The 27702-nt window shown below is 39.7% G+C and overlaps 4 protein-coding genes across 4 annotated transcripts; 1 reads left to right on the top strand and 3 right to left on the bottom strand.

Moving 5' to 3' along the window:
- Positions 1–5235: 5235 nt before the first annotated feature.
- LOC131264795 (uncharacterized) lies at positions 5236–6864 on the bottom strand. The gene is made up of 3 exons (XM_058267061.1): positions 6850–6864; positions 5730–5858; positions 5236–5663 (listed from the first exon to the last, which is right to left on the bottom strand). Exons 1-3 carry the CDS (start codon positions 6862–6864, stop codon positions 5391–5393), a joined length of 417 nt encoding a protein of 138 aa, XP_058123044.1. The 3' UTR covers positions 5236–5390.
- Positions 6865–12641: 5777 nt separating this feature from the next.
- Positions 12642–17260, top strand: LOC131264794 (gustatory receptor for sugar taste 64a-like). Its single transcript, XM_058267060.1, has 4 exons — positions 12642–13101; positions 14567–15206; positions 15286–15538; positions 17174–17260. The coding sequence occupies exons 1-4, from the start codon at positions 12642–12644 to the stop codon at positions 17258–17260; spliced, it is 1440 nt and encodes a 479-aa protein (XP_058123043.1).
- Positions 17261–17265: 5 nt separating this feature from the next.
- On the bottom strand, positions 17266–19251 carry LOC131266836 (uncharacterized). Its single transcript, XM_058269494.1, has 3 exons — positions 19106–19251; positions 18027–18461; positions 17266–17944 (listed from the first exon to the last, which is right to left on the bottom strand). Exons 1-3 carry the CDS (start codon positions 19113–19115, stop codon positions 17457–17459), a joined length of 933 nt encoding a protein of 310 aa, XP_058125477.1. The 5' UTR covers positions 19116–19251; the 3' UTR covers positions 17266–17456.
- Positions 19252–23717: 4466 nt separating this feature from the next.
- On the bottom strand, positions 23718–26345 carry LOC131264793 (uncharacterized). Its single transcript, XM_058267059.1, has 4 exons — positions 26336–26345; positions 25660–25856; positions 24215–24299; positions 23718–24148 (listed from the first exon to the last, which is right to left on the bottom strand). The coding sequence occupies exons 1-4, from the start codon at positions 26343–26345 to the stop codon at positions 23718–23720; spliced, it is 723 nt and encodes a 240-aa protein (XP_058123042.1).
- Positions 26346–27702: the final 1357 nt, after the last annotated feature.

Here is a 27702-nt window from a genome sequence, read left to right as displayed (position 1 = left end):
TGCCTGTTGTTAGGCGCCTCGAAGTTGTTTCTACCACGCGCCCTTTCATTCAACAAGATGATGCAATAATGCAAGAGAATGTATTACTAAGGCATCGCTTTCCTTCCTTTTAGCTTACGTCGCTGTCAGCAAAACTATTAAATTGCGACAAGCTTTAACGGCTCTGTTATTAAGAATTCTGAGACTGATTTTTACATCTTTTGAAGACTCTTCTTGCAGGATGTGAAACTTCGATCGGATGTTTTCTTTTTCGAATTTTCCACTTTCTGCATTCAAGATGCTACAAAATTTCTTATCCGTTCTTTTGTGTCATAAAATTTTAAAAATATTCTTATATTCTGTCTATATCACATGGATAAAAATAAAGTGTGGAGTAGCCAGACGATGTAAACATCAATACACAATTATTATTTAACAGTCAGCCTTGTTAAAGCAGTGAATACTTCGCATTTTTCAGAAATGTGAAAAGATGTACAAGCTTAACTTCCAATCTACTTGAGGTGTTCCAATCTACTTTCAACATGTTGCTCTAATGGCAACAAAACATAAAGTGGAAGGCATCATACTCGAGTGGGGTAGCAAGAGGACCAACATTATTACTACAGAAAAAATGGAGGAATAAAGAAGGGAAAGATTAATTTCATGGACAAACAATCTGAGGAACATGGTTCGGTTGTCCAGTTTTTGACAAATCCTTGAGCCATATCGAGAGAAAACTATAACACTGCATATATAACTAACTGCCGAAAAGCGGCTATCACTGTATGGTGATGGATAAACGTCGAAAATGCATCCAAAGCTTGCAGAATCTAATCCTATAAAATGTAGTTTTGCTTACCAGTTTTTAAAAACTAGATTTAAACAGATTCTGCATAGATATTGAAAAACAATTTATGAAAACTCTATCCTTCTTTGAGTAATAATCTATAGAAATGATACCTTGGTGCTTTTAGCGTTTTCGTGATCTTTTTAAGTGTTTCGTTAAACACAGTTAACCAGTAGAAAAATGACACATACGATAGAATACGATGGGAAAAGTAACGCTAAACAGTAGAAATAACGCAAACAAGAATAATTTTGTTTTATTCAAATATTTAGCATGAAAAAAAATCGGAATTACTCATGAAATAGCGATTGGTTGCATTTAAAACAACGTTGAGCCTCAATTTTGAAACGTCTTTAGGGTTTCTACTGAATCCTCAAACGAAGAAAATAAAGGCATTCGATATCAGGTTTTCATGAAATTTCCCATAATTTCTTTGTCTGCAGTCGACCCCGGCGGTTCAGCGGCTAAAGCCACAATCACTCAAGCAGAAGAGGCCGCTTTTTCCGAAAGATGCCAACAAACTTTGTGCTCACCGTGCGGAGACGGAAGGGCTTTTAAAGAAACCGCGAGGCCCATCCAATCTTCTTCGGTTCTTCCCGTCAATTTTCCTTCCCTGTCGACCGACTCACGACGTCACGGACTACCGAGCCGTACGAGCTCGTATGCTTTTTGCCGCTCGGTCTTCTAATCGATGCACGACGGAGTAGCTCGCTGGCTTTGCTATAGCATCACTCCGGCGACGGTGGCTGACACATGGACAGAATCTTTCCGGCAGTATCAGGCAGTGTTTCCCTACAATTCTCGTTCGACTCGTTCGGCCGTTTGTTGGTGGCTTTATTGCGCAAGTCATGGCTCACCGTCCGCCTACCCTACCACCACTGGCCACGAATGTGTTTTTCGCTTCATCTCAGCGATTTGCTCCACAACACGGCTCCACTTGGCTACACACAGATTGCCGCAATTCAGGGGCACACTGGAGCTTCGAATGTTTCGTTGGGAGACCGAGCGGCATTCTTTCACTTTGTCAGCCTCGTGTGAGTTTGGAAGTGGCGGTAACGAAGGGAAAGGTAGTTTAGTTCCGCTGTTCGACCTCAATTTTCGTTTTTTGAATGTGTAGTCTCTGCGGGGCTGCTTTATTTCTGCCTACCTACGGCTTTTCTTCTCGACAGTACGTGATGGGACGGTAGCCGACTAAAGAAACGGAGATTGAAGAAAATTAATGGACACGAGTTGGCGATGGGGTGAAATTGTTTCGTTGGACTCGAAAGTTTTCTCGCACACGCGCTGATGATGACGACGACGACGATGACGATGATGATGATGGTGATTAAGAAGTCTGCAGGTTGAGTGAAATCCGAAGCTACGAATGACGAAAAACAGCGGTGAAAACGAGCACGATGTCGTTTGTGAATGTGAAACGGACCCGACCGAACCCGAACTTGGGGGAAAAACTAGAGAAAATGACTGAAAAGGTTAGCAAGAATGTCGATAAACTTTTCAACAGTGGATGGGTTGGTTGAATATTCCATGCAAGGTTGTTCTTAACTACATTATTATATAATTAATGGTATGTTGTTCATTCTCAAATAAAAATAAATAAATATTTTCTCTACGACCTTGGGTAAGAATTCAATTTTTTTCTACAAACCTCTTCAACAGCTGCAAATACATGGAAATTTTAATGAAAAGAACTGAGGGCTTTATACAACACCTGTATTAGCTGGCGCTTATTCAATAGAATCGTTGAAACGAATTGAGAAAACTCATTTACTACGTCATCATAATTCAAGTAGTCAAAGTAAAATTTCCAATGCGTTTTTATAAATACCAACAGAGATGTCAACGCATTACAAAGTGGAGTATACTTCTGATTGCCTTTATTATAGAAGTAACGCATGATTGAAAAATACTTCAGAAATTCAAACCGTCTTTCGAAAACCATTTTTTTAACCATTTACAACTTTCGGTATTATTTGAATTTTTCCGTTTGGCTTTATCAAACGAATATATTCATCGAACCGGTTCAAGAAATATTTCATCGAACCGGTTCACTTTCAACTTGCTTACAACTTTTGCAATAAGCGCCGCTTTTCCATTAACTCATCGAGTTTATTTCTTCGTCGGTTCGCGATATTTTGTTTTTAATATGCAAATTGAATAAGATGTTATTAACCTCTGCACAGTTTTAACCGAATCTGACTCGGGCAAGCGGATGGAATTTATATTGCTTAACCCGAGGATGGCTCTTGCAGTTTTTTTTTGTCGCTCGTTTTGTTTCTACTTTCGTTGAGCGGCATTTATTTCGGATGCACCTGCTACGAACACACGTTCTTATGTGTTTGAAAAATTTTCATTCTTTTCTTTCACACTAATCGAAGCAATTTAATCATCACAATCACAAATGACACATATGGTAAAAATCAAAAATACATGCATAGTAGCTTGCAAAATAACCATCATTTAATCAATAAAATCATAAGAAATTAGGAAATCAAAAGTTTATCATTAGAATTTAAACTGAGAACTATATAAAAATATGAAAAACTGTGTGACACTTTTTTGGGCCATTTTCTCGACTTGGTTGAACTGTGAAGGGGTTAAAGAAAATCTGAAGTATTTTATATTTGATAATATCAAATATGAATTTCTTTTCTATTACACACCACTGAGAAAACTATTCGATGCGCTATGCTACTGCTCGATGCAAAGAACTTATTATAACTCATAGAGATTTGTTTTCACTCATTTCCTGCATCCTCCGCTCTAATTCGGATTCCACGCCGAGCTTCGACAAGTACCTCGTAGTTTTTGTAAGAATACTCTTTCCCAGCATAAGAAACATAAACCTGTTTGTGTGACGGAAGTATCTTGCCCGGAAGTAGATCGTCACCATGATACGCGCGTGCAATATACAGATTTTCACCCTTCGAGGTGTGTCCACCTACAACCGCCCCGGGGGGAATATTTCCATTGCCAGCTCCAACCCAGGTGAAGCCACAAGATGTGTTTTCCTGAAAGATTCATACATACGAATAGCCTCGATTCATAAACATGTTCTAGGAGGGACCACTTACATCTGAACTATGTATTTTAACTGGAGCATTGTTGGGTTGGTCGTTCTGGCGCTCAGCATCGGTCTCGTAGACTCCTTTGGCTTGAAGGGTAAGACTCATCCCTAGCATCACGCATAGAAACAGAAAGCGACTTGCGATTCTACCGTAACACATTTTATTTTTGCTTTCAAATTGCTTCGCAATAAAACTCGATACTCAACGAATGGTGCGAAAGCGGCTGTTTGTAGCAACACGAAGTATCGAAATAGTGTATAGCACGAAGCGAAGTTTTTTCACGAAGAGCTCTAAAACGAAAGAGAGCTTACACGAAGTACTCAAAAACTAAAGAGGGCTGTCGCGGGGTGAACACTAAAAACGAGAGGGAGAGGAGTTTCACGCAGGACACGGATAAGATGATCGCCGCAATATCAACGAAAAAGGAAGAGAGCCTTCGATCTGCTGATCGACGGTTTTATACCGGTAGAACCCCCCTCCACTTCCCATGAGTGGGAGAGCCGCCCATAGCAGACTCTCTCAAGCGTTCTCTCATGTGACGTACCAGCACGTGGTCATAAGTTGACATTCCAGCTCGCGGTTTTTTGCAAGGTGGGTCCTAAGAGATTTGAGCTCAAAAGCCTAGGCGTACCCGCTTGACGATTTCGAGCAAATTGTCCTAAAAAGCGTGCTACGTGAACCAAAAATTGAGCAATTTTGTATGGTAAGTAGGACGATTGCTCGAAAAGTAGGACGACTTCTCGAAAACTCGAAACGAGCGTTTCACCCCCATACAAAAAAGTAAGATGTTTGTTCGCTCGAAGGACGTTTTCAGGATGATATTTCGAGCTGCCTAGCGGGTGGCAGTCATATTCCGCTAAACATTTCTTAACGGTATCTCTCAAAATTCCTCAGCGCGAACAAATAAACTCCTCATTTTTGTATGGGCCGAAGGGGTTGAAACAAAATTAGGAACTAAAAACAGCAATTCTGCTCGACAAACTGCTCGAGTGCTTTAAAAATCTCCTAATTTTATTTAAGCCGACCTCGTTCCATACAAAAATGAGAAGTTTTTTGTTCGCGGTCAGGAGTTTTGAGAAAAAATTGAAATTGATTTTTGACTATCGTTCTTAGTTTTGTTTAACCTTCACCCGTTCAACCGCCTACCCGGTTAGTTTAAAAAAAAGGTTAAAGGAATTTAAATAATTCTCATTTGCATTTTTCGGTCGATACCCCATATGGCCTTATCACACGGTTCATCCCGAACAATTTTTTTATTTATGCCTTGATTTTATTAGAAAAATAACACATCACCAAATGCATTCCTTTAGGTATATCGTTGCAAAAGAGGTGTAGCCATGACCGAAAAACGTAGGACTCATTTAGTCTTTTATTGTATTTTGTATTGTATTAATGTCAAATATGAATTTCTGTATTATTACACACCACTAAGAAAACTGTTCGGTGCGCTGAACTGTGCTACTGCTCCGTGCAAGGAACGTTTTTCAGGTTTTTTTTCATTCATTCCCTTCATCCTCAGCTATAAATCGAAATCCACGTCGAACTTCGACCAGTACTTCATAGTTGTTGTAATAGTGCTCTTTTCCACCAGAAGAAACGTATAGCCTTTTGTGACTCGGATGAATTTTTCCCGGAAGCAGAGCGTCACCATGATACACACGTCCAATGTAAAGATTTTCACCACTCGGGGTCCGTCCACCTACAACCGCTCCGGAAGGAACTTGTCCATTTCCAGAACCAACCCAGGTGAAGAAACAAAATACGACTTCCTGAAATATTGATAGAATAGATCAGCTTTGATACATGAACATGTTCATGAAGGACCACTTCATTACATCTGACATAGGTATTTTAGCCGCCGCTTCGGAAACCGTCGTATTGGGTTCAAACGAGTTGAAATCTGCGTACAAATCACCGCTTTGCTGATTCTGGTGCTCAACATCAGTCTCGTTGGCTCCATTGCACTATGGAGCAAAAAGAGCAAATTGCCGGGATAAAATTCGGAATCAAATGTTTTGCAATTTTTTCATTGTAATATCGTGTAATACTATTATATTACATGAAATTATGATGTTTCAGGACATTCCCGCCAGGTGGCGCTACAAAATCCACAAATTTTAGGAATTTTCTATGGGTGCATTATTTTTTCAATTTTCTTTTTTATATTAACTTAAAGATTTTTTTAAGTTTGATACAAAACAAACTAAATTTACTACAAACTTTCATTCAAAATATTGTCATCTGGAATATAATTGATATTCAAAGCATCTAACGCGGACATAACGTCTCCTAACGAAGAGCTACTATCTGAATATTCTGAACATGTACCATTATCTTCTTGGTTTTGAATTGGCAAGGGACTATTACTATTTGAGGAGCTGTAATCTACGAAAAAGGGTTTTACTACGTCTGGGTATGGGATTTATTTTTAATTTTTAAACAATTTAGCCAGAGATATTGTTGAAATGTATGGATCGGATGATTGTAATGCTCTCATAAAAATGTCTTTAATATTGAATTCTCGTTACATTTGACGGACGTATTCTCTTCTATCCCTTCTTTATATTTTATTTCTACCTTCTGCTGCTTCCTCTCCTAAGGATCCCAATGGTGCTGGGACATTTACATGCGCAAGAACTTTGTGGACAGTAGAAGGCATTTTGTATGTTTTGTTTTTGCATTTTGTTTTGTAATGATGTATGTAAAACATGTATGTGTCTTTGCAACATATACTAATTGTTTTTGGATTTAAAGGCTGTGAACAGGTAATGGCTATTAAAATATTTCGAAACCTTTCTATAAGTCCTGTTTCTATTTGCAAAATATCACTCAATTTTTCTATGTTTGAAAAATCCCGACGACAAACATTTCCCGTCGTACTATTTCCACCCATTTGCCTTGGTTCATCTACTTTAAATTTTTTTCTCCAATACATTTATTTTTCGATCATTATACTTGATTGATCTCCATTTTTTAAATCCAATTCTGTACGAAATGTGGAGCAAGCATTCGAAAAATCCATCAAACAGTGCAGTGGAGATATTCCATAATATAAATTCTCGAGATTCTATTCTAAGTGCTCTGCACTGTTCATTTCTATTGGTTTTGCACCACATATACAACATGTTTGCATAGACAGAGTGTCGGTTAAATATGCCAATATTTTTCCATCAATTAAACTCATGTAATATGAATAGTTTACTGCCACATAACTTGTTTCATTTAGCTTAATTGTATAAGGAACTAACCTGGCTATTTGGCTTTTGATTTCGTCTACTGTTTGTATAACTTTATCTTTTGACTCTTTCGCAATCTCGATAACAATTGGCCTGCAAAACCTTACACTTTGTGGCATCAAGTTAATCCAGATGATACCTGAATCGTCACTAATGAACGAAAGACGGATAGGCATTAATGCCGATACTAGTAAATCACTGTCTGATGCAGTATTTTCTCCGGAACCATGAAACGGTTGATTGTAAATGCTGTGTCCACTAGATCCGTCAATGCCCCACGAGCGCAATAATACGACGCTTAGTGACTCACACAAAGAAGATGAAAGGTGCCGCAAGATTTCTGCTTTTTGCATTTCAATTATTCTACACGCAGTGTGATTCACCAACTCTTGAAGATTAACTTCAACTTTTACAGGTAAGGGTACAAACAGAACAAAATGTTAGTGTAGGGTACATTATTCCGAGGAATTCTGGGTATAAACAGATGAGTTTGTGAGCTGAAGAACAAGAAAAAGCGACCTAATACATTCAAAGCAAACCAAACCAAATTTCATTCTTTGCCATTGACTTGGCTTGTCTTTTCCCTTTTACGTGATGTTCAACCACTACCCTGCTTCACATTTTTACGATACGATCATCTACCTATATTTGATTGAATGAGAATTTCATATATTTCTTACCACACATGATGCTGCATATGGCATGATGGAGACGCCTAGTAGGTGATAAACTATAAGCTTCACATATAAAGTACAGAATGACGTACAGATGCGCGCGTATGCGCAAAAAAACCTATCATTTATTGTTACAAAACATTCTAGACTATAAGTGGGTATGCATCATATTACAATCTTTCACAATCCTTAGCGATGGCGTAAGGTTAAAGACAGAAAATTTAAAAAAATTCATGGAGTTTTGCGAAACAATGCTTAATATTTTGTGACTTTCAATTTCAATTTACTTAAACTGTCAACAATTTTAAAGCATGATAATATAGCTTTCCAAAACTCTACTTGAAATTCGATTCCGACCATTATTATAGGAGTTACAGACCTTCAAAGTTGATGGATTTTTTTCAATTTTTCACGCAATATTTTCACAAATCTTGACTTTGACGGGCTGTTTCTCAGAACCTGGAAGAACAGGGGCTCTAGTTTTTGGGTCATTTCTTAGTTTCATCTTGTAGTTTAAGAAAACATATGTCATTTTTCTGAAATCCAAAAATGAATTTTTGATTTTTATCCCGGCTTCGCTCCATCGTGCATTGGCTTCGAGAGTCAGGATCATTCCTAGTAACAGGCCTAGCACGAGAAAGCGGCTTGCGAATCCACCGTAACACATGTTAATTTTACTTTCGAATTGCTCCGCAATAAAGACGACACTCAACGAATGCTTCGAAAGCTGCTCTGAATATTCCCGGAAGGTTCACTTGCATGTTTTATACGCTTTCGAATAGATCCTCTCCATGTTATCAGCAGAAAATTGGATTATTTTTCTACTGTTTTACATGACCCACATACGGGGATTCCATTCCAGCTAGCACTCCACTGAAAATGGAGTTCCATTCAATAAATGTTGGACAATATTTGCACTTCATTGAAGATGTCTCAAAGATACATAATATAAATAACAAGATTCAAGTGTGGGCTGTCGCACGTTCCGTTTGTATTCCAACACTTCAGATATGTTGGTTATATAATATTCTCAGGAAAGCAATTATCTTCGTTCATTGTTTTTCAATTAAAAACTATTTCGATTAATTTAAATTAATAAAATTTCTGTATTTACACACTATTTGCTAAGTTGGAAATTTTATTGACATCAATACGTACATTTTATGAAGCTGGTAGACAAATGTTACAGACTCATTCCAATTGGTGTTTTGTTATCTATAATATGGACTGAACAATACAAAAAACTAAATTTTTCTCATTTTGTTTTGGAAACTGGAAATAATTTTAAGGAAAACTAATTTTGAAACGTTTTACCAATTAGATCTGTTAATGATATGGTATAAAATTGTTCTTACCTTAGTAAAATTTCCAAATATAAAATTGAGATTTAATTCAACATAATGAAAGTTCAACCAAAAGTGGAGAAAAAGAAGGTGAAGGAAGATGAAGAAGGAATAACGTTAGCCATTTATTTTTGTTTCAAAAGTTTATGTGAATATACTTAACTGACATGAAATGAATTAACAATATTTTCATGATAAAAAAAAAACAAATTCCAAACAGCAAGACCAAGCAAAAAGCATGAAGCATCGATAAATGTTTGTTGAAGAATAAACTTACAATTTTAACTTGAACCAATTCAATTTTAACTGTTAGCAAAACAAGTTGTCCAACTATTCCCTGTTATCAGGCGGTTATTAGCGGGATCTGTTTGCTCGGTGATTCAAGGACGACCACTGTGGCCATTGTGCTTGAATTAAATATAACACTTATCGAACAAAGCTTGCCATAAATCAAACACCTCGCTTCCTCATTCAAAACGCCTCCGAAAATTCTACGCGAGTCTAAAACCTGTTGACTTTCAATCATCCAGAACCAACTATTTGGGGAGTTTTGGCATACAAGCTCGCTTGTTGGGAACATATCAGTGAAGCGTCAATGTTGCGTCCGACGGCAACCCGTTTTTCTTGGGGATGCATGCAAACCATCCGCTAGGTTTCCCAGGCGCAAATGGATAGTTGATCGGATAATTGTTCTGTTTACAACACACAGTACGTGGTGAGTACAACCATTTACAACCATCAGCTAGACACCCTCTACGAGTAATCAGTGGTACTCCGTGGTAATCCATTCGCCTAGTGCGGAGATAAAGTCTGGCACTCGGTAGGATTACCATTTTATAATGTTTGGTTATTTGTCGTCCCGTCTGCAGTGGTCACGGTCCTCAGGACTCAGTACTTGATGTGATTAAGTTACCGGAAGTGACAGCCATGAAGATGTTGATGGCAAAATATGAATATGTGGAAGTGGAGAATGACGAAGAATGCGAAACGACGAACCCGATGTCTTTGCCGTGAAACGGAACCGTACGAAGCCGAACTTGGAGGAAAAACTGAAGTAAATAATGGAAGACTAATGAACTTCCCAACAGTGAATTGTTTTCCAGATCAATAGGTCAAGCAACGGCACTTTTGACGACTAGATTCTACAAAATATTTCTTGCATAATTTTTTAATTTTTTGTTTAAATAATTGCTTCCAGCTGAGAGCAGAATTATGTTAAATTTAAAGTTTACGTTTAATACCCTTATTAGACAAGGAATGTACCTGTCATATTTTTCCAGAAGTTATCTGCCAAACGCTCTTGACAGATACATTCCTTCCTCAAAATCGGAATTAGGCATGACCGGTTCCGATTTTCTTTCGACTGGCATTTATATGTCAAAGTGGCGATTTGTTTACTTTTTGCTTTGTTGATATCAACGGATTTTGTTCGTTACTCTAGGATGAACAATACGCTAAATTGAATCGTGAAAATGATCAAATAACTGCAAAACCTTTTTTGTGGAACTTTTCGTTATTACACGAGCGGACATCATTTTTATGTCAAACGCCCTGCCAGAGCTCTCTTTGACAGTAAAAGGATGGAAAAATATGACGGATACATTCCTCGTCTAATAAGGGTATAATTCTTAAAGCTGGAAATGTTTCATCGGGCTGATTCATATTCCACTTGTTTGCAAGTTTTTTAAACAAACGCCATTTTCCGTTTTGCATTCCGATCCTCGTCGCTTCCCAAGTTCTTGTATACGTTGTAGAAAACGTTTGGCGGACTAAGACGATTGTGTTAAATACCAAAAAGTTATTTAGATTTTTGTTATTTTCGGTTATTTTTGTTTTAGTTCGGAAACTATATTCAAAACTATATTTTTTAAATTAACATAACCTAATATGTAGATTAAATGGTCGCGGATCCTTTTGTATTAAGTTAGCAGGTCCATTGCATGGAAAAAACTGTTGTATGGCAAAAAAAAAGTTTCATAAAATATTTAAAAATATTACAAACCTGGTAACTGCATTACAATTTACATGTTTCAACCGTTTAAACCAATTACATTTTGTTAACACCATTGAATCTCTTAGATTTCCTGACTTTGCGGGTTTCAGGTGAATTCATCATTATTTTGAATCGCTTCCAACGAGGATTGGCAAGTTCATGAATCCAAATCTTCAAAAAGATTCAATAAGATTCATGAATGACAGTTGAAGCTTTTTTAACTATTTGAAATTTTGAGATTTATAAATAATTTGCCGAATATAAATGTTGGTAGTAAATGAAAAAAAAAAAAAAAATGCGAGCGATGATTCGTACGAGAGCTGCGTAAGTAAAGTAGTGCTTTATTTAAATAGTTTTCACAACTCTGTAGGTGTTCGTAGGAGCGTTTTTATATGTTATTCAATCTACTCTTTCAAGATTCACAAATCAATTCGAATGGATCTTGTCGAAAGATTCAACACTGTTTCCCAAACTTGTTTACTATATTCGTGCATTCTCAACCCTCATTCTGAATTCACGTCGAACCTCGCCAAGTACTTCATGGTTGTTGTAATAGTTCTTTCTTCCACCTGCAGAAACGTAAAGTCGGATATTGATCAACACCGTGGTACGCACGTTCAATGTAAATTCTAAATTCTTCAATGGTCCACTTTATTTCATCCGATACAGTAGTGTTATCTTGCACTGCCGTTGAGTTAGACTCCAACGGGATGAAATATACGTTCAATTTGTCGTCAGGGTGTTTTTGACCTTCCACATTGGGCTTGGTTACTTCTTGACCGTGGAGAGAAAGAATCATGGCTTAGTTGAAGAGTATGGTTTGTTTCAACATCGAGAAACATTTTATTTTTCACATTCATTTTCTCTGTACAAAAACGCAACACTCTATGAGTGCTTCAAACACTGCACAAACTAAATGAGCTAGAAGCTTCGCTTACATGTTTTATATACTATAGATTAGATTCTCTCGATATTATCCGTACATGGTTTGATAATTTTCCCACTGTTTACATGGCTGAAACCGACAGATTGCTGGAACGCAATTTCACTGTGCTATAAATTTAGTATCTATCAATAAATATACGGAAAAAATGTACTCTAATTAGATGAGCTACTAAGAATCCATTATGTCTTGAATATGCGGCGAAAAAATATTAAACACACAAAGTCAAATATGCACCGTTATTAAGTGAAACTTTCCGTTTCACTTGGCTCGCGTCCAACGGATACCAGCGGCCCATCTGTGCGGTTTCCCAGGCTCAAAGTGAAGATAATTCACTGACCAGATAATTGTTCTGTTTACAATAGTTTGTCACGAGTATTCAATTTTCCATCGGCTAACAGCTAGGGGTCCTAACCCTGGTCGTGGTCTATTGTTCGGACAGCAGTCGGTTGCAGTAGAGTCCACTCGCTGGACACACGGAACTTGTTATCGGTGTTACTCCGTGCTAATCCTTTGGCCCAGTCCCGAGCCAAAGTTCGGTAGGATTAACCTTTCATAATGAGAGGCTATTTGTCGTTCGCCCGCCCCGTCGGTAGTGATCACGGTTTGTTTGTTCGTTCGGATTATCCTCAGGTCATGCTAGCACGGCCATTCGGTGTGATGACGCCACTGGAAGTGACTCCTGTCAAGCGCCCGTCGACGAATATGCGCCTCGTCGATCCACCATCGACCGCCTCGACGGCGTTGGCTACGGAAACGGAAACCATTGGCATTGGTGGGCGTCCCAGAAGAGACTGCAGCATCCACGAGGCACTTGCGCCGGTGATTTTCATGGCCCAGCTGTTTTCCCTTATGCCCATCGCGGGTTACACCGGAAGCGACCCGCGGGACGTGCGGATGACAGTCCGGTCGGTCCGTTTTCTGTACGGCTGCCTAACGATGATTTTGATGGTATCGTTTACCGTGATGATGATTGCCTACGTCGGACACGAATCGATGTTTGGCGTGAAGGAAGCCTGTAAGTATTAACGTATGTTACTTAAGGTAAAAGGAAGCAATATGCACCCATTAAATAAAAAACGTTGATTTCTTCTTTTCTAACATTTGTTCGATTACCAGAACATATCAAAATAACATTTAACATTCGATTGAAAATTGTCAAAAGAATCATGTGGTGAAACGCACTCCAGTAGAAATAATTCAACCAACACTACCGATGGAGTTTTTATATTTTTTGAAAATCTGTGATTCCAAAACCAACACCAAGAAATGTTTCCGACCCTGTTCTCCAAATTCGGTGTATTGCAATGAATTGTTCATCATTTGTTTCAACATGAAGAAGTGCAAATTAATTATTTGTGAGTTATGTATGCAAACATGTTCAACCTTGAGTAAATCTAGTTGAAACAGTGCCAGAATGAATAAGCTTGGAAATTATGGGTGTTTTGGTTCAAAGCTGTATCGGTGCAGTTTGCTCCAAACATGTGCTAATTAGGTATTCGGTGAATATGTGCTCGATAGCAATATCCTATTTCAAAAGCTATAAGTTGGTGACTAAATGTTTCATAATTTCCAGAGTTTAGTAATTCAGATTCTTATTCATGAATCTGAATGGCTGCTTTTGCTTTTACACATTAATCAACATTTGAACGATAGATTCATCAACCAAAGAACCACTAAAATTACATTTTATTAGTTTCGAAACTTTGAATATTTATGAATCAATCTGAATGAGTCTTGGGTGAAAGATTAATATGAATGAATCGTGCCAAAAGGTTCATAAGGTACATTTCTTATCAATTAAATAATTTTACCCAAGATTAATCAAAAGACTGGTCGGATCAACGCTATTTTTTGCTCCGCCATTGTTGTGACAGTTGTTTGATAAAGTGTTTACAAAAATTTCTAGCATACTTGTGGGAGATCTCCGCCAAAATCTTCGCGAAATAGGTAATTGGTAAATTTACCTCACAGTATCCATGGTCTCGCGGATAGAAACTGCTCATCTGTGTGAAGTCATGGGATATGGATCCTTTTGCTCGCCGTGATTGCCCAAATTAAGTGTGTTGGTCTCCAGAACATATTTCGAACGCCTCAATTCCTTGTTCTGTCGATGAAACATACCAAATTTGCTGTTTTGCCTCACTTTCTTGGCTGCTCGTGAGAGGTAAACAAAATTTCAACCAACTGTCAAAATACTTCACACGGTTGGTTTCTCTCGTTACATGGTATGCTGCGACTTCTTCTCCATTGACTTTGGTTTTACCTCTTTTTTTCAGTAAAATTTTGTCGTTGAATCTCATACAGAGAGAGTGAAACACGTCAAAGATGAAAAACCATTATTTCAAATACTTTTTAATTACACAATTTCATAATTCACCTATCAATATTTCATTCTTTAAGTTTGGCATGGCGGGGCATCTTGCCCTACATTCCACTACACTGGAGCGTACGTCTTTCAAAAAACAATTTCTTTTCGGTAGCTTCACTTGCCTACTACGTCTTTAATGTGTTTTTCATGACCGAATTGATGCTGCTCGGCCGCAATTGGGGCCGCATTATGGGTCGCTGGTATGCGGATGAGCTACCGTTCCGCAGTGCCCCCTACCTGCCACCAGCCAATGCGCTACCCCTTCGGCGCAAGTTGTGCCTCATCGCGTTCGGTGTGATGACGTTCGCCTTCCTGGAGGATACGCTCAACTTCCTCTCGGCGTACAAACTGAATGAGTTGCACATACGCTTCTGTCCACATCGGAACACCTTCTGGAAGAACTTCTTCCAACGGGAACATCCGTATATACTGCGAGCCATCCCGTACCATCCGCTGCTCGGCTGGACCATCGAACTGACGATGCGCGTCGCCAAGTTCACCTGGCACTACGTGGACGTGTTCATCATATGCCTCAGCCTGGGGCTGCAACGACGTTTCGTGCAGTTCAACGAGCGACTCGAGCGTCTCGACGGCCAACCCCAGCCGCAGGGAGTTTGGCGAGGTCTCCGGTTGGATTTTGTTCGGCTCACCGAGCTGGTTGGCTTCGTGGATGGGCGCTTTTCCAAGCTGATCCTTATTTCCTGCGCCAACGACATGCTCTTCATCACCGTGCAGCTGTATAACAGTTTCGAGTAACAAATAGGATTACCTACCTAATAGAATAACCACACACCGGAATAATCGTCGACCCGTTTCCGTTTCCTTTCGTAGCCTCAAGGCGACCACCGTGACGACGGTTTACTTCTGGTACTCGCTCGGTTTTCTCATGAGCCGCTGCGTAATGATGCTGTTCATCGTGTCATCAGTCAGCCAGGCTTCGGAGCGTCCTCTGGAGACGCTGCGTCGCTTTCCGAGCTCCAACTGGAACCTGGACCTGCGTCGTCTCTGCGATGCAGCTGCAACGGCGGAGAACGCCCTTTCCGGGAAGCGATTCTTTTTTATCCGAAGGCCGCTGATATTGGCAGTAAGTACCATGTTCTTCTCCCCTCCACAGATTCTTTGGAGCTCTGCTTCAAGGGAAGTAATGTACTGAATGAACTGTTCTACTTGAACGGTTGCTATGAAATGGATGCTTCCGCACATTCACAGTTTCTCCTGGGTAAACATATCTCAAGATTTTATCTAGTTTGTAACTCTCCTTTTCTCGGTACTTTGTTAGTCGAGTGGAATTGCATTGTGTCAGCCCCGAGGCTCTTTGCACAAAATTCTATAGTTTTACATAGATAATGCCCTTTGCTGTGGAGCATTGTATCGGACATGTGCCATCCTGTATCTGTATTGAAATTGACGTTATCATTATTGCATTTCCAAGCCATCAAAGATGATTCAAATTTTTCGATGATTTTCACTCTTTATATTTTCACAAATCTTTGATATGTCTTTTACCATATACGAAGGTTATGTGGTTAGTTTTTAAGTTTTATCTTGTAGTTTGAGAACACTTATTTCATACATCAAAACATAACGATGACTGTGGGATTAAAACTGTTGATCAAAACATAACGGTTGTGTTTTGTCCCAGTTTTGCTCCATCGTGGCTTATCTTTACATTTTATTGCAGCCATAGGGCGCAAAGCGTTCTTGGGTTGAATATTTGAGCGTGCCGGGGTAATTATGACTGTATCGAATGTGGATTTCAATATTTTTCATATTTTTCTACGTCTACGTTCAATTATCCATTTAATATTTTTCTACGTCTTATTAATGTGATTATTTTATTAAGTTACCTGATTACATGTGTGTTATCATTTATCAAATTTAATTGGGGTACGAAACCAAACAAGTGTTTAACTCATGAAAAGGCCACGCTGATTCATAAAGTAAATTGGAATTCCTTGATATATATTGTATTCCTTGATAATTCCTTTGGTAGGTGCTACTCATCTTTGCTGAAGTGCACCCATAGCATGAATCTACTTGAATTTATAAAGAAAAACAACGAGCTTTACTCAGAGTAAATTACAAGTTTAGAAAATATGACTGAATCAAAATTTGAGAAAGAAATAACTGAGTCACTTTCAATTATCACTGATTTCTTTTGTTGGAAAATACTGTTGTTGGTGACTAATTTAAAATCAGTTTATCTGTTCCATGTGGTTTAATGGCAAAACGTTTTGAAACAAAACCAAAAACAGAACTAGCAATGCCTACAATCACAATAACAACACACCACCACCACTTGCTTGCACTTGCACAACCGGTTGCTGTTTTGCTATCATTTACTTAACTTATCAGTTGATTCATCCGGTCTGTCGGCGAGACTGTACCCACGGGTGACAAAAGCGGCCCCCATTCGTTATCATTATCGATTGGGACCCCGTAAATAGCGGTGAGCAAGCAAACAGGTTTGAGTGGTGTGAAGAAATACTGCACTGTTATGACGATAGCGTCATCCATCGTTCTTCAGCAGATAAGATCAAAAACAACACTCAGCATCGTCTGTGTGTGGAATTTCAAAGAGAACATTTGTACGCAGATTGGAACAAATTTTCCTTTAATTATTTTCAGATTGCATGTACATCGTTCATAATCTTTGCAAATTATTCAATGTGTTGATGTTTCCCTTATCGATTCCAATCCCTTTATTTTCCTTTTTCAGATGGCAGGAACTATCATTACTTACGAGCTGGTGCTGCTGGATCAAATCAAGAACGAACCCGACAACACGAGGGATTGTACGTTTTAGGAGGTGTGTGTTTTTATTTACTGCTATACTTGGCCGAAATTAGTCCTCTAGCGATTCGTACCGCTTACCGTACGCTAAACCGGATGGTTTGTCTGTTGCTATAAAGTGCGTAATAATAAAATTGCATTTGCGTGCTGTGATACTACACATGTTCGACGAGTTCGGGATAATACTTCCGCTGGGGGGGCAGTCGTTATCAATGGAACGGGGTCGCCGGAGGCATGCCGGGGAATCCTGGGTGTCCGGGCATGCCACCACCGTGCTCGACCAGGACCTCGTAGCTCTTGATCGGAATCTCGCTGCCACCGTACGGGATGTAGAGCGTCTGGTGACTAGGGTGCACCTTGCCCGGCGTCAGACTACCCATATGGTGTGCCCGGCCAATGTAGAGCGCTTCGCCGCTCGAGGTGCGTCCACCGAAGACGGCCGTCGGTGGTACGCTGCCGAACCCGGCCGGAACCCAGGACACGTTGCCACCGCACAGGACCTCGAACGTATGCTTCGGGATCTCCTGGCCGTTGTGGCACACGTAGGCGATCTGCTTGCCCGGAAGCACCTTCGCCGGCAGCTGATCACCTTCGTGGTACGCCCGGCCGACGTAGATCGGCGAGCTGTCCGAGTCGTGTCCGGCCAGAATGGCACCCGGTGGAAGCGGTGCATGGGCGGAGCAGTGTTGCCAGGCGGCTAAAAGTTAAACCAGAAGGGAAAGAAATATTAGCGCGGTGTTTACAAGGCAATTTGGTGCACGCCCAGCTCGAATACTTACAGCGTGACTGCCCGACCAGGACCTCGTAGCTGAGGAAACTCTGCTCGGCCCCGCCGAAGGGGATGTAGAGGCATCCGTGCGAACGGTGGATCTTGCCAGGCGTTAGGCTTCCCTCGTGGTGCGTGCGCCCAATGTACAGGGGCTCCCCGGTCGATGTATTACCGGCAAGGACGGCACCGGCCGGTACATGTCCATTGCCACTGCCAACCCACGTGAAGCCCGATCCGGTGAGGACCTCATAGTGTGTCTTAAAAATCTCCATCCCGTTGTGCGACACATAGGCCGCCTGCTTCGAAGGGATCACCTTCGCCGGCAGCTGATCTCCCTCGTGGTACGCCCGGCCAACGTAGATCGGTGATCCATCCTGGTCGTTGCCAGCGTAAACGCCCGCCGGCGGAATGCCCTGGTGGTTGGTCCACGGAATCCAGGTAAATCCTGCGAACGGAAGCGAGTCTTAGTTGAACCAAAATGTCTGCCCATGGACGCAAAATCGGTGTATCAGGTGCAGCGATAAAATCGAACGAAGGGAGCGCAAAAAAATCACACCATGACGGGGCGTACTTGGGCCGGGAGATTACGCGGGGCGTCTAACAGATAACAGATAAAAAACCCCCCGTTGGCAGGGACAAGCTGTTTTCCACTTGAACCTTGACGCCGCATTATGGCACCATATGTAATCCGAAACCGATAAGCGATAAGTAATCCTACTCATCGAGGTCGATGTGCAAACGTACTGTGAGTTGAAAATATCCTCAAAATAAAATCCTATTTCAAAATTTTAAGCTAAATTGTTATGCAGCCCAGACACGCCGCTGCCGGTTTATTTGAACAGCAGTTTCCGGTTCGTCTCGGTTCGATCTGCATTCCACTGCACACATTGCTTCCTCTTCAGACACGCGCTTCTATCCGCACGAACCGTGAGGGCATAAAAAACAAGCGACATCCTTTTATGGCTCCAGAAGGTTCTTGCGTTGGTCTTTTATTTTACTTTTGAAACATTTCGCGAACCGAAACCGACGCCGATGAAAATACAAAAAAGAGGCACACCGACAGAACCCTATCAACAACGGACTTCTTACCTTGGTTCATCTTGTGTATTGTATAGTTCGCGGAAAACTGGACGGAACCGGTTCCCAATTATGCGCGCGTCACAAACGGAAAGGGTGGATGCTCCAAAAAAGAACAAACTGCGCCAGCAGCGTGCGACGCGAACTTCTCAGCCAAAAACAAAAAAAATGTAGATTAGGACCGGAGCGCAGAACTGTGCAAAAAAAAAAATCGCAAATACGGACTCGCACTCGAAATCACTTCTCGCGGGCGCGTTCCGATCGTGACTGACGCTCGCGACGACCGCTGGAAGGAATAATAAACGTACGTACGTTAGAAGCGCGAGATAAGGCGCCGTCGGAGGCGGTTTCAAGATGTTGGTGGTAGGAAGTTGGGGTTGTTGGAATTTTGATCCAAAGCGCTCCCACGACTACCATCAGGCACTTTTGTGGATGGTTTTGTGTGCAATTTGGAAACGACAAGTTTTGAAAATGGGACTAATGTGCGTTCTATCGCACCAAGCGGACCATTTCCCTTCTCTCCGATAAGACGAAATGATTCACTTTTCCAATACACTACACCCATTGATGAATGATTCATAGAGCAACCCATCGGTTATCAGCAGATGTACTTGTCTCTGCGTGTTAAACGCCTTTAGATTAGGAATTGCGCTCAGGTTTCTATGTTAGATAAAAATCATATAACTATCATAAATGCACATTTACATTAAACTATCTTTCTATTGATAAAAGGTGTTTGTTTTTTGTCACCAACATTCAAACATATAGATGGAAACAAGACACACCGGTTGAATCACTTATTCCTATATGCATTCCGGTTTGGCTGATAACAAATGCTTCGAGCGAGAACGAGTTCGATACTTCTTCCAAATTTCACACACACATAACCGCTTCCAAACGGAATAGGGTTTATATTTATTTCATTTTTTATAGTTAGTTTTTAAATAAGCCGGACCAGAAAAAAAAGCTCAACCTAAAAGAAACACGCGGTTGCAAAATTTATTAGTCCAGCGGTATCTTTATTGTTTTTCGTTCTAACCAGTGATGATGTATTCGAAATGAAAACATTTGCAAACTAGTTTTAGTTTTGATTGGATACATTTAACTTGGTTTTGGATTAAGAAGAATATCCTATATGAGTGATGTTTGAATAGAAATTTTCTCATTTCAACAGTTAACTTGAACTAAAACAAGAAATTGAACGTTTCTTAACTTAAGTATAAATGAACTTGTCTAACAAAATTAAAAATAAAATTAAAAGAGCACGGCGCAAAGGAATTTATAATTTTCCATACGTGTTAAAGCAATGCGGTACACGGTATTAATTTCTTCAAATAGTAGTCGAAGCGTTTCATTTTTCAGAAGCATACTTGTCTTACCTCCAACGAGCGAGTTTACAAAACGACTGGTTTTTCAATAACAATGATTCCTAACGATATTAATCATGCCCTGTAACTATCTGTTATGCCTTTTCCTAAACGAATTGAACCTTCTTTCACATTTAGTTTTAAGTTTTTTATTTGGTTTTACGTACTTATTGCAAATACTGTCAGTCAGGGCTGTAGTATGTTGAATATTCGCAGCCTTGTTTTAGGATAGAATTCAGACGGGAAAGATCAACAAAAGTGTTTTCTCGTAAACAAAGGAATCCCATGAGCGTCAGCACATTTAAACAGACCCCTGAAAATTGCCTAGATATTACCACATGGAAACGGTTTCTAAAATTAGAACACATACCTAAGCATATGCATAAGCGTGTTTTACCGAAGCGTGTGAAGTATCTGCAATACAGTCAAGGTCAAACGAATTAAAAGAGAAAATACTCAATTAATGTTTGGCCCACATCGACTTTGGTGTTCAGTTCGTTTCGCGTTAGCACAATTGCACAGTCGTGCAGGAAAATGTAATTTTGAAATGTAAACCGATCGATTTTAAATAGTGTAATTAATTAGTTTAAAAATCTACAGTATCAAAATTCTTTATTCAGATACTTCAGTGTGGGTGAGTAGTGATTTTCAATTCAATAGAAATCAAAAATCGCTAGAAAAGATAAAGATCTTTTATCCGAAATCATGATATCTTAAAGCTTAACAAGGTGTTCTTAAGCCTATCCTAAACCAACTTATGGGTTGCTTAGTGCCTGTCCGATTATGATATGCCTGTCCGATCAAAATATCAGATCAGATTGGACTGCTAAGAATGGGAATCGAAAGTCGCGACAAAAATTGTCATTTCAATATTAGTGCACTGGCTTAAATTTTCGAAACATACAACAGCCGGTACGGATATTATCCTGAGCGATTATAAATGGAACTTGAATACCAAGCTGAGCGTCACAGAAGCAATGAAATATGAGCAAAACCTCTCGGCTCTGTACTCGATTTATGCTTGATTTCTTCAGGAACAATTAGGAACACGAACTGAATCGCCTTTTGCGCTACTTATAGAAGCTCGAACTACGGCTGTTCATTTTATGGTCAAGATGGTTGGTAGTTGTGAGATTAATACCTTTTTTGACTGAGGTATGGCGACTACTGCGATAGATCATGAGCCGTAGCTCGCACCTGAGATCGAATTAGTGGTGACTCAATTCCGGTTAATTGTGATAAGATAAGATAAGTTTCCACTGTTTCTCTTCCAAGTTTTTTGATATATATGATGTATCTTCCCATTTCGTGTGGTTGTTTGCCTTCATTAGTAATCAATGTTTATTGTGGTGAACACTCGTCCCAAAACGCTTAAGTTAGCAACGCCAATAGTGCTCGCATATTACTTACAGTATCGACAACATTTCACGCAACAATATGGTTCAGCCAGTAAATGGTAGGTCAAATTCAACTTTAGCTATAGTGCAGAACATGAAAATATCTATGCTTATTGAACGTTCAGAAAGAAACATTTCGAAGCCGGTAGTTATGCCAAGGAAGAAGAACAAGTGCTGTTGTATGTGTATGAGTTTAAGTTTTATACAGCACACAGTTACCATACAAAGCTGCATCACAGAAATTACACTTATTTGTGTTGAAGTTAAACCAGAAAAATGTTTCTTTACATATTTTTTGTTTTGTGTTCGTAAATCATACTATAGGTTTTAGCTCGGAGCATCCAGTTGATTTTAATAATTCCGTGCAGAAGGTCAATGTGTCCGGAAATGAAATCGACATAGCGGAAACCAAGAGTCAGGTAATATACATTTAAGTACGTAACATATGCGTACAGCCTCGTAGCTAAAATGATTCTCTCACTACAGAATATTGTGATCGGAACAACCAGTTCGCCACACGAAGGCGCTTCGAATGGTAAGGATTCAATTCTGTACTGCATTGATTGTGGCTGTATTCCTGTTCATACATGAATATGTTACACAAAGTTATACCAATTCTGGGCGACGCTCTTTATGATGTTTTACAGAGAGCCAACGCCGTATCGTCAACAACTCACAGCAACACTTAGAAGTGACGAACAACAAGATATCCATCAAAGGGTCAACTGCGGAGGTAATACATTAGGAGCCTATTCTAGAAGGCGATATTTCATTATCAAATATGATTATCGTCGTAGGTTGTGTGCATTGGAGTAACAGGAGCGAAAAAAAACCAGAACTGAACTCACCACAAAGTTATTTCCTCTAACAAGGACAACTCACTCCATGTCATCTGCAAGTTTGCACAGTAGGCGAAGTTAATAAAAAACCTTCGAATGCTTCTTATTCGCCTGCGAAAACACAACCAGTTCCGTTTGCATCAAGATGATTGAGACCGATTTTCCATAGCTCCCTGATTAGTAGATTGATAGTTATTGATGTCCGTCACGTCCTTCCCTCCTGCAATCCCTAAAGAGTTTCTGAGTACTGTAATGATAGGGTGTACACTGTACAGTATTTTTGTTCAATTCCAAATAAATACACTGTAATTAGTTTTTGTTTGCTTACAACTTCTAAATGGGGCTTAAGGCTCTAAGAAGGTCATTCAAGCATTTTTATTCGATAAGGCCGGAAGAAAGACATCGTCTTCTTGACAGTATACTTCGGGTCGTTGTCCTGCTATAAAATGGCCTAAATTGGCTAAGGCGAATGCTAACAACCATATAACTTATCGAAACACAAAAAAATTGCGACTTTTCAGTAGCAACTTTATGACAAACTTTTAAAAGAGTAAATGAGGCCCTGGCCTTCATTTTTTCGGTCGTGTCTAGTAAGCCCTTAACGGACAGACACGATTAAGAGGGGGTTACGCCTAAAAGATGATTGCATTGGAAAATGTTCTTCATATTTCCCGATATTCTCGAAAGTATCTCATCGTGGAAGCCAACGACGATCCACGTTTACAAAGGGAACAAGTCTAGTAAACCCAATGGCACGCGTGGAATCCAAAACAAACTGTATTTGTTTAAAACATTGATAGAGCTGTGAATTACTCCAGCATGGTGTGATTGCCTGTCAAATGTGTGGAGTCTCACAACGACAACAAATTATTAATCAAGGAATCTGCAAAATCTTAACTTTTTATTCAAATCTAACTCTTTTTGTTATACAGAATAAAAACATTCAACCATCACTAAGTCTAAGACCTACATTACTTTGAATTAAAGAAACAATGAAACAGTATAATATTGTGGCATGATTTTAGTTTTCAACTAAGTATTCGTAGTGCTTGGTCGGAAACTCCCAGCCTCCGTAAGCTATATACAGTGTCTGTTCACTTGGAACAATCTTCCCCATCATTTGTTTGGTTGGCGAGTATCCCCGACCAATGTACAACACTTCGCCCGACGACGTGCGACCCCCGACAATGGCTTTCGTAGGAATGCCGGTAGGATTTTCCGGAAGCACCCAGGATAGACTTCCACCGCACAAAACCTCAAACGCTTCCTTGCGAACAACCTGTCCCGCGCAGGAAACAAAGGCGTACTCCTTTTTCGGAACGACCTTCGCCGGTAGCTGATTATCTTCGTGGTACGCTCGACCAATGTAGAGCAAATGGCCATCCGGATCTTCTCCAGCCAAAATGGCTCCGGCCGGAAGCGGATCCTTGCCGGTACAGTGCTGCCAACGAACTTGAAAAGAAAGGAAATAAAAATGTACTCATAATGGAACTACATTTCCAGCGTTAAAACTGTTACGTGGTGTTTGGATTGCAGTCTCGTTAAAGTTATTTGTTCCACCATTGTTGTTGAGTTTGTCACTGGAAATTGCACCAGTTAAAATCTGCAAAATAGAAATTGAAATGAGAAAACATGCCTTAACATGAAGCTTTAGCATTTTAGCTATGTTGGTACATACCTGTAATGTAGAATTTTGCAAATGGATGGTATTTACTTTACCGTATTACTTTTACGGTCTGATTGGAGTTGTTTTCGCTGGGAACTTAAGTTTTCGAGACAAAATATTAGGAAAACAAAAATTAAAACTCATCATGTGACTATAGATTGTGCTGTCATAGATAAAACTTATCAGTAAAATGATGTGGGTCAATTCTTACCTTCGGCCATTGCTCTCGCAAAAATTATTTTAAATTAAGTCGCGTTATGTTTGAGGGGTTATTTAGAAACGAACCACACACAGATGAGTTTCGCAAAAGACTGTGAGCTGAGCTTTTTCCACAAAAAAGTATCAAGCTTAACTGTTCGATAACCGCTAAAGTTGGGCTGCCAGGATAAGATTAGATGTTATGCTATGTCATATGTTGCGATTCTTGGAATGTCTACTGCTCTACCAGTGTGCGTGGGTGGTGATTTTCATTTCAATAGAAAAGATAATTCCTAGAAAATACTTATCTTTTTTATCTTTATATGAAATCTTGATGCTGCTTTAGTGGTGGACAAGAAGGAAATGAAACATGATGGAATATTATCGAATAGCGTGATGCAAAAATTAGATTTATTGGAAAATAGTAATATTTTCAAAATCGTCCAAGCGAGAAACGAAAAATAAGTATCTTTAAAAAATCCTTAGAATTATTCGGAAATATTAGGAAACTTACTAACAAATATAACTTAAAGCCACACTAAACGATAGCATTTCTCATTGTTTGGGTAGCTTTCAATTTTATTGGTACCATTTGGATAAAGTAGCCTAACTTGGTTTTCTCTTAAGTTTATTTTCAATGAATGCATTGATTACCTTGTGAAACACAAGTACAAGCTAAACATTAGTCTAAGCTGGATTTTTAAGTTGAATAAAGTTGCTCTAATCAAACATTTCGCTTTGCCATGCGTTTTCCGTTCAAAGTATTGGAGTGCGGTTAAAGAAGCGATTGAAAGCAATAGTTAAGTGAAAAATACTACAATTTACGGAGATTTATTGACAACAGAAACACACGGGAAGTATACTTGCTTTAGTTAGCTACAAGAATTTCAAAACGCCTCATTATCACTTCACAGTTACCATAGGGAATATAAAGCTTCTTTTTTTCCTCAATAACTTTCCCCGGAGTCAAGCTTCCGTTAAAAAAACCTCGTCCAATGTACATCGTTTCCCCGCTCGCTGTACGACCCGCTTCGATTGCTTTAGGAGGAATAGAACCATTTTGTGAAGGAAACCAGCTAACATTGCTACAGCACAGTACCTGATAGGATGTTTTCTGAAACTCCTCTCCATCATATGCGATGTAAGCACACTGTTTACTCGGGATAACCTTCGCCGGTAGCATGAGACCATTATGGCACGCCCGTCCGACAAATATCAGATCATCGTCGGTATCGTAACCAGCCAGGACGGCATCTGGTGGTAGCTGATCGCTGTCAGAACAGGCCTGCCAGGAAACTGCAAGTACAAATGTAGGATAGAAAGAAACTTAAGAAATTATTGGAATAAAAATTTCATATGCTATGGAAATACATACTTTGGTTTGGGGGCAATAAGCCAGTGACAACTGTTTGTATCTTTTCCACCGATGGAACGTTGTCGAGGTGAAAGAAACCAGATGTAACGCAACAGATTAAATGAAGCCCTGGTGGCAAAATCAGCATGCTTTCTCGTTCTGTCCAATTGAAAATTGATACCAACAGAACGAGAAAGCATGCTGATTTTGCCGCCGAGGAGGGACGTTGAAAAACGCTGCAGTCTTATTTACCTGCAATGTACTTTGCGACAAGTTGATTGTATTCCCAGCTACGTTTAAGCTTTGTTGTGCGTTGTTATGTTGAACAGCTGGTAATGGGATACGAAAGATGTGACAAAATTTCAACATTGATACATTGACTCAAATTTTTGAAACGTGACACTGCCGGAAAGTTACTTACCCTCAGCCATTTTAAACGATACTAGAATGCGAAACTGATCCTTTCACTTTCGCAATGCGTCTCCTGTAGTCTTATATTGTATGCCACAGCAGAACTACTTCTGATTAGGTGTTGATCATAACTGCCGGCCCCAATCACCCATACGCACCACAATGTTTATCTTTAATCAGTAGGCTAAAAGGCAACGCTTAACTACTGATAACGTACAGATAAAGTCGGTAATTTGCCAGTTCGTCGATCACTGTCGTCTTCTGCAAAAGAAGCTGATGTTGCACGTGTTGCGGTTGCGGTGAATTATGGGCGAAACTTCCCGGTGCTCTATACTCGACTGATGTTTGCTTTTCTCAGGAACAGTTACGTACACGATCCTACGGCTTTTTATTTTATATTCAAGGTGGTTGATAGTTGTGAAATAAATACCATTTTTGACCGAGGTATGGCGACTACTGCGATAGATCATGAGCCGTAGCTCGCACCTGAGATCGAATTAGTGGTGACTCAATTCCTGTTAGTTGTGATAAGATAAGATAAGTTTCCACTGTTTCTCTTCCAAGTTTTTTGATATATATGATCTATCTTCCGTTTTCGTTCGGTTGTTTGCGTTCATTAGCAATCTGTGTTTATTGTGGTGAACACTCGTCCCGAAACGTTTAAGTTAGCAACGCCAATAGTGCTCGCATATTACTTACAGTATCGACAACATTTCACGCAACAATATGGTTCAGCCAGTAAATGGTAGGTCAAATTCAACTTTAGCTATAGTGCAGAACATGAAAATATCTATGCTTATTGAATGTTCGGGAAGAAACATTTCGAAGATGGTTGTTATGCTAAGGAAGAAGAACAAGTGCTGTTGTATGTGTACGAGTTTAAGTTTTATACAGCACACAGTTACCATACAAAGCTGCATCACAGAAATTACACTTATTTGTGTTGAAGTTAAACCAGAAAAATGTTTCTTTACATATTTTTTGTTTTGTGTTCGTAAATCATACTATAGGTTTTAGCTCGGAGCATCCAGTTGATTTTAATAATTCCGTGCAGAAGGTCAATGTGTCCGGAAATGAAATCGACATAGCGGAAACCAAGAGTCAGGTAATATAAATTTAAGTACGTAACATATGCGTACAGCCTTGTAGCTAAAATGATTCTCTCACTACAGAATATTGTGATCGGAACAACCAGTTCGCCGAACGAAGGCGCTTCGAATGGTAAGGATTCAATTCTGTACTGTATGGATTTCGGCTGTATACTTGTTCATACATGAAATTTTACACAAGGTTATACAAATTCTGGACGACGCTCTTTATGATTTTTTACAGAGAGCCAACGCCGTAACGTCAACAATTCACAGCAACACTTAGAAG

The sequence above is a fragment of the Anopheles coustani genome, chromosome 2, assembly GCF_943734705.1.
Source record: "Anopheles coustani chromosome 2, idAnoCousDA_361_x.2, whole genome shotgun sequence".
In the NCBI taxonomy this organism is placed as follows: domain Eukaryota; kingdom Metazoa; phylum Arthropoda; class Insecta; order Diptera; family Culicidae; genus Anopheles; species Anopheles coustani.
This window is presented reverse-complemented; position numbering and strand designations above follow the sequence as displayed.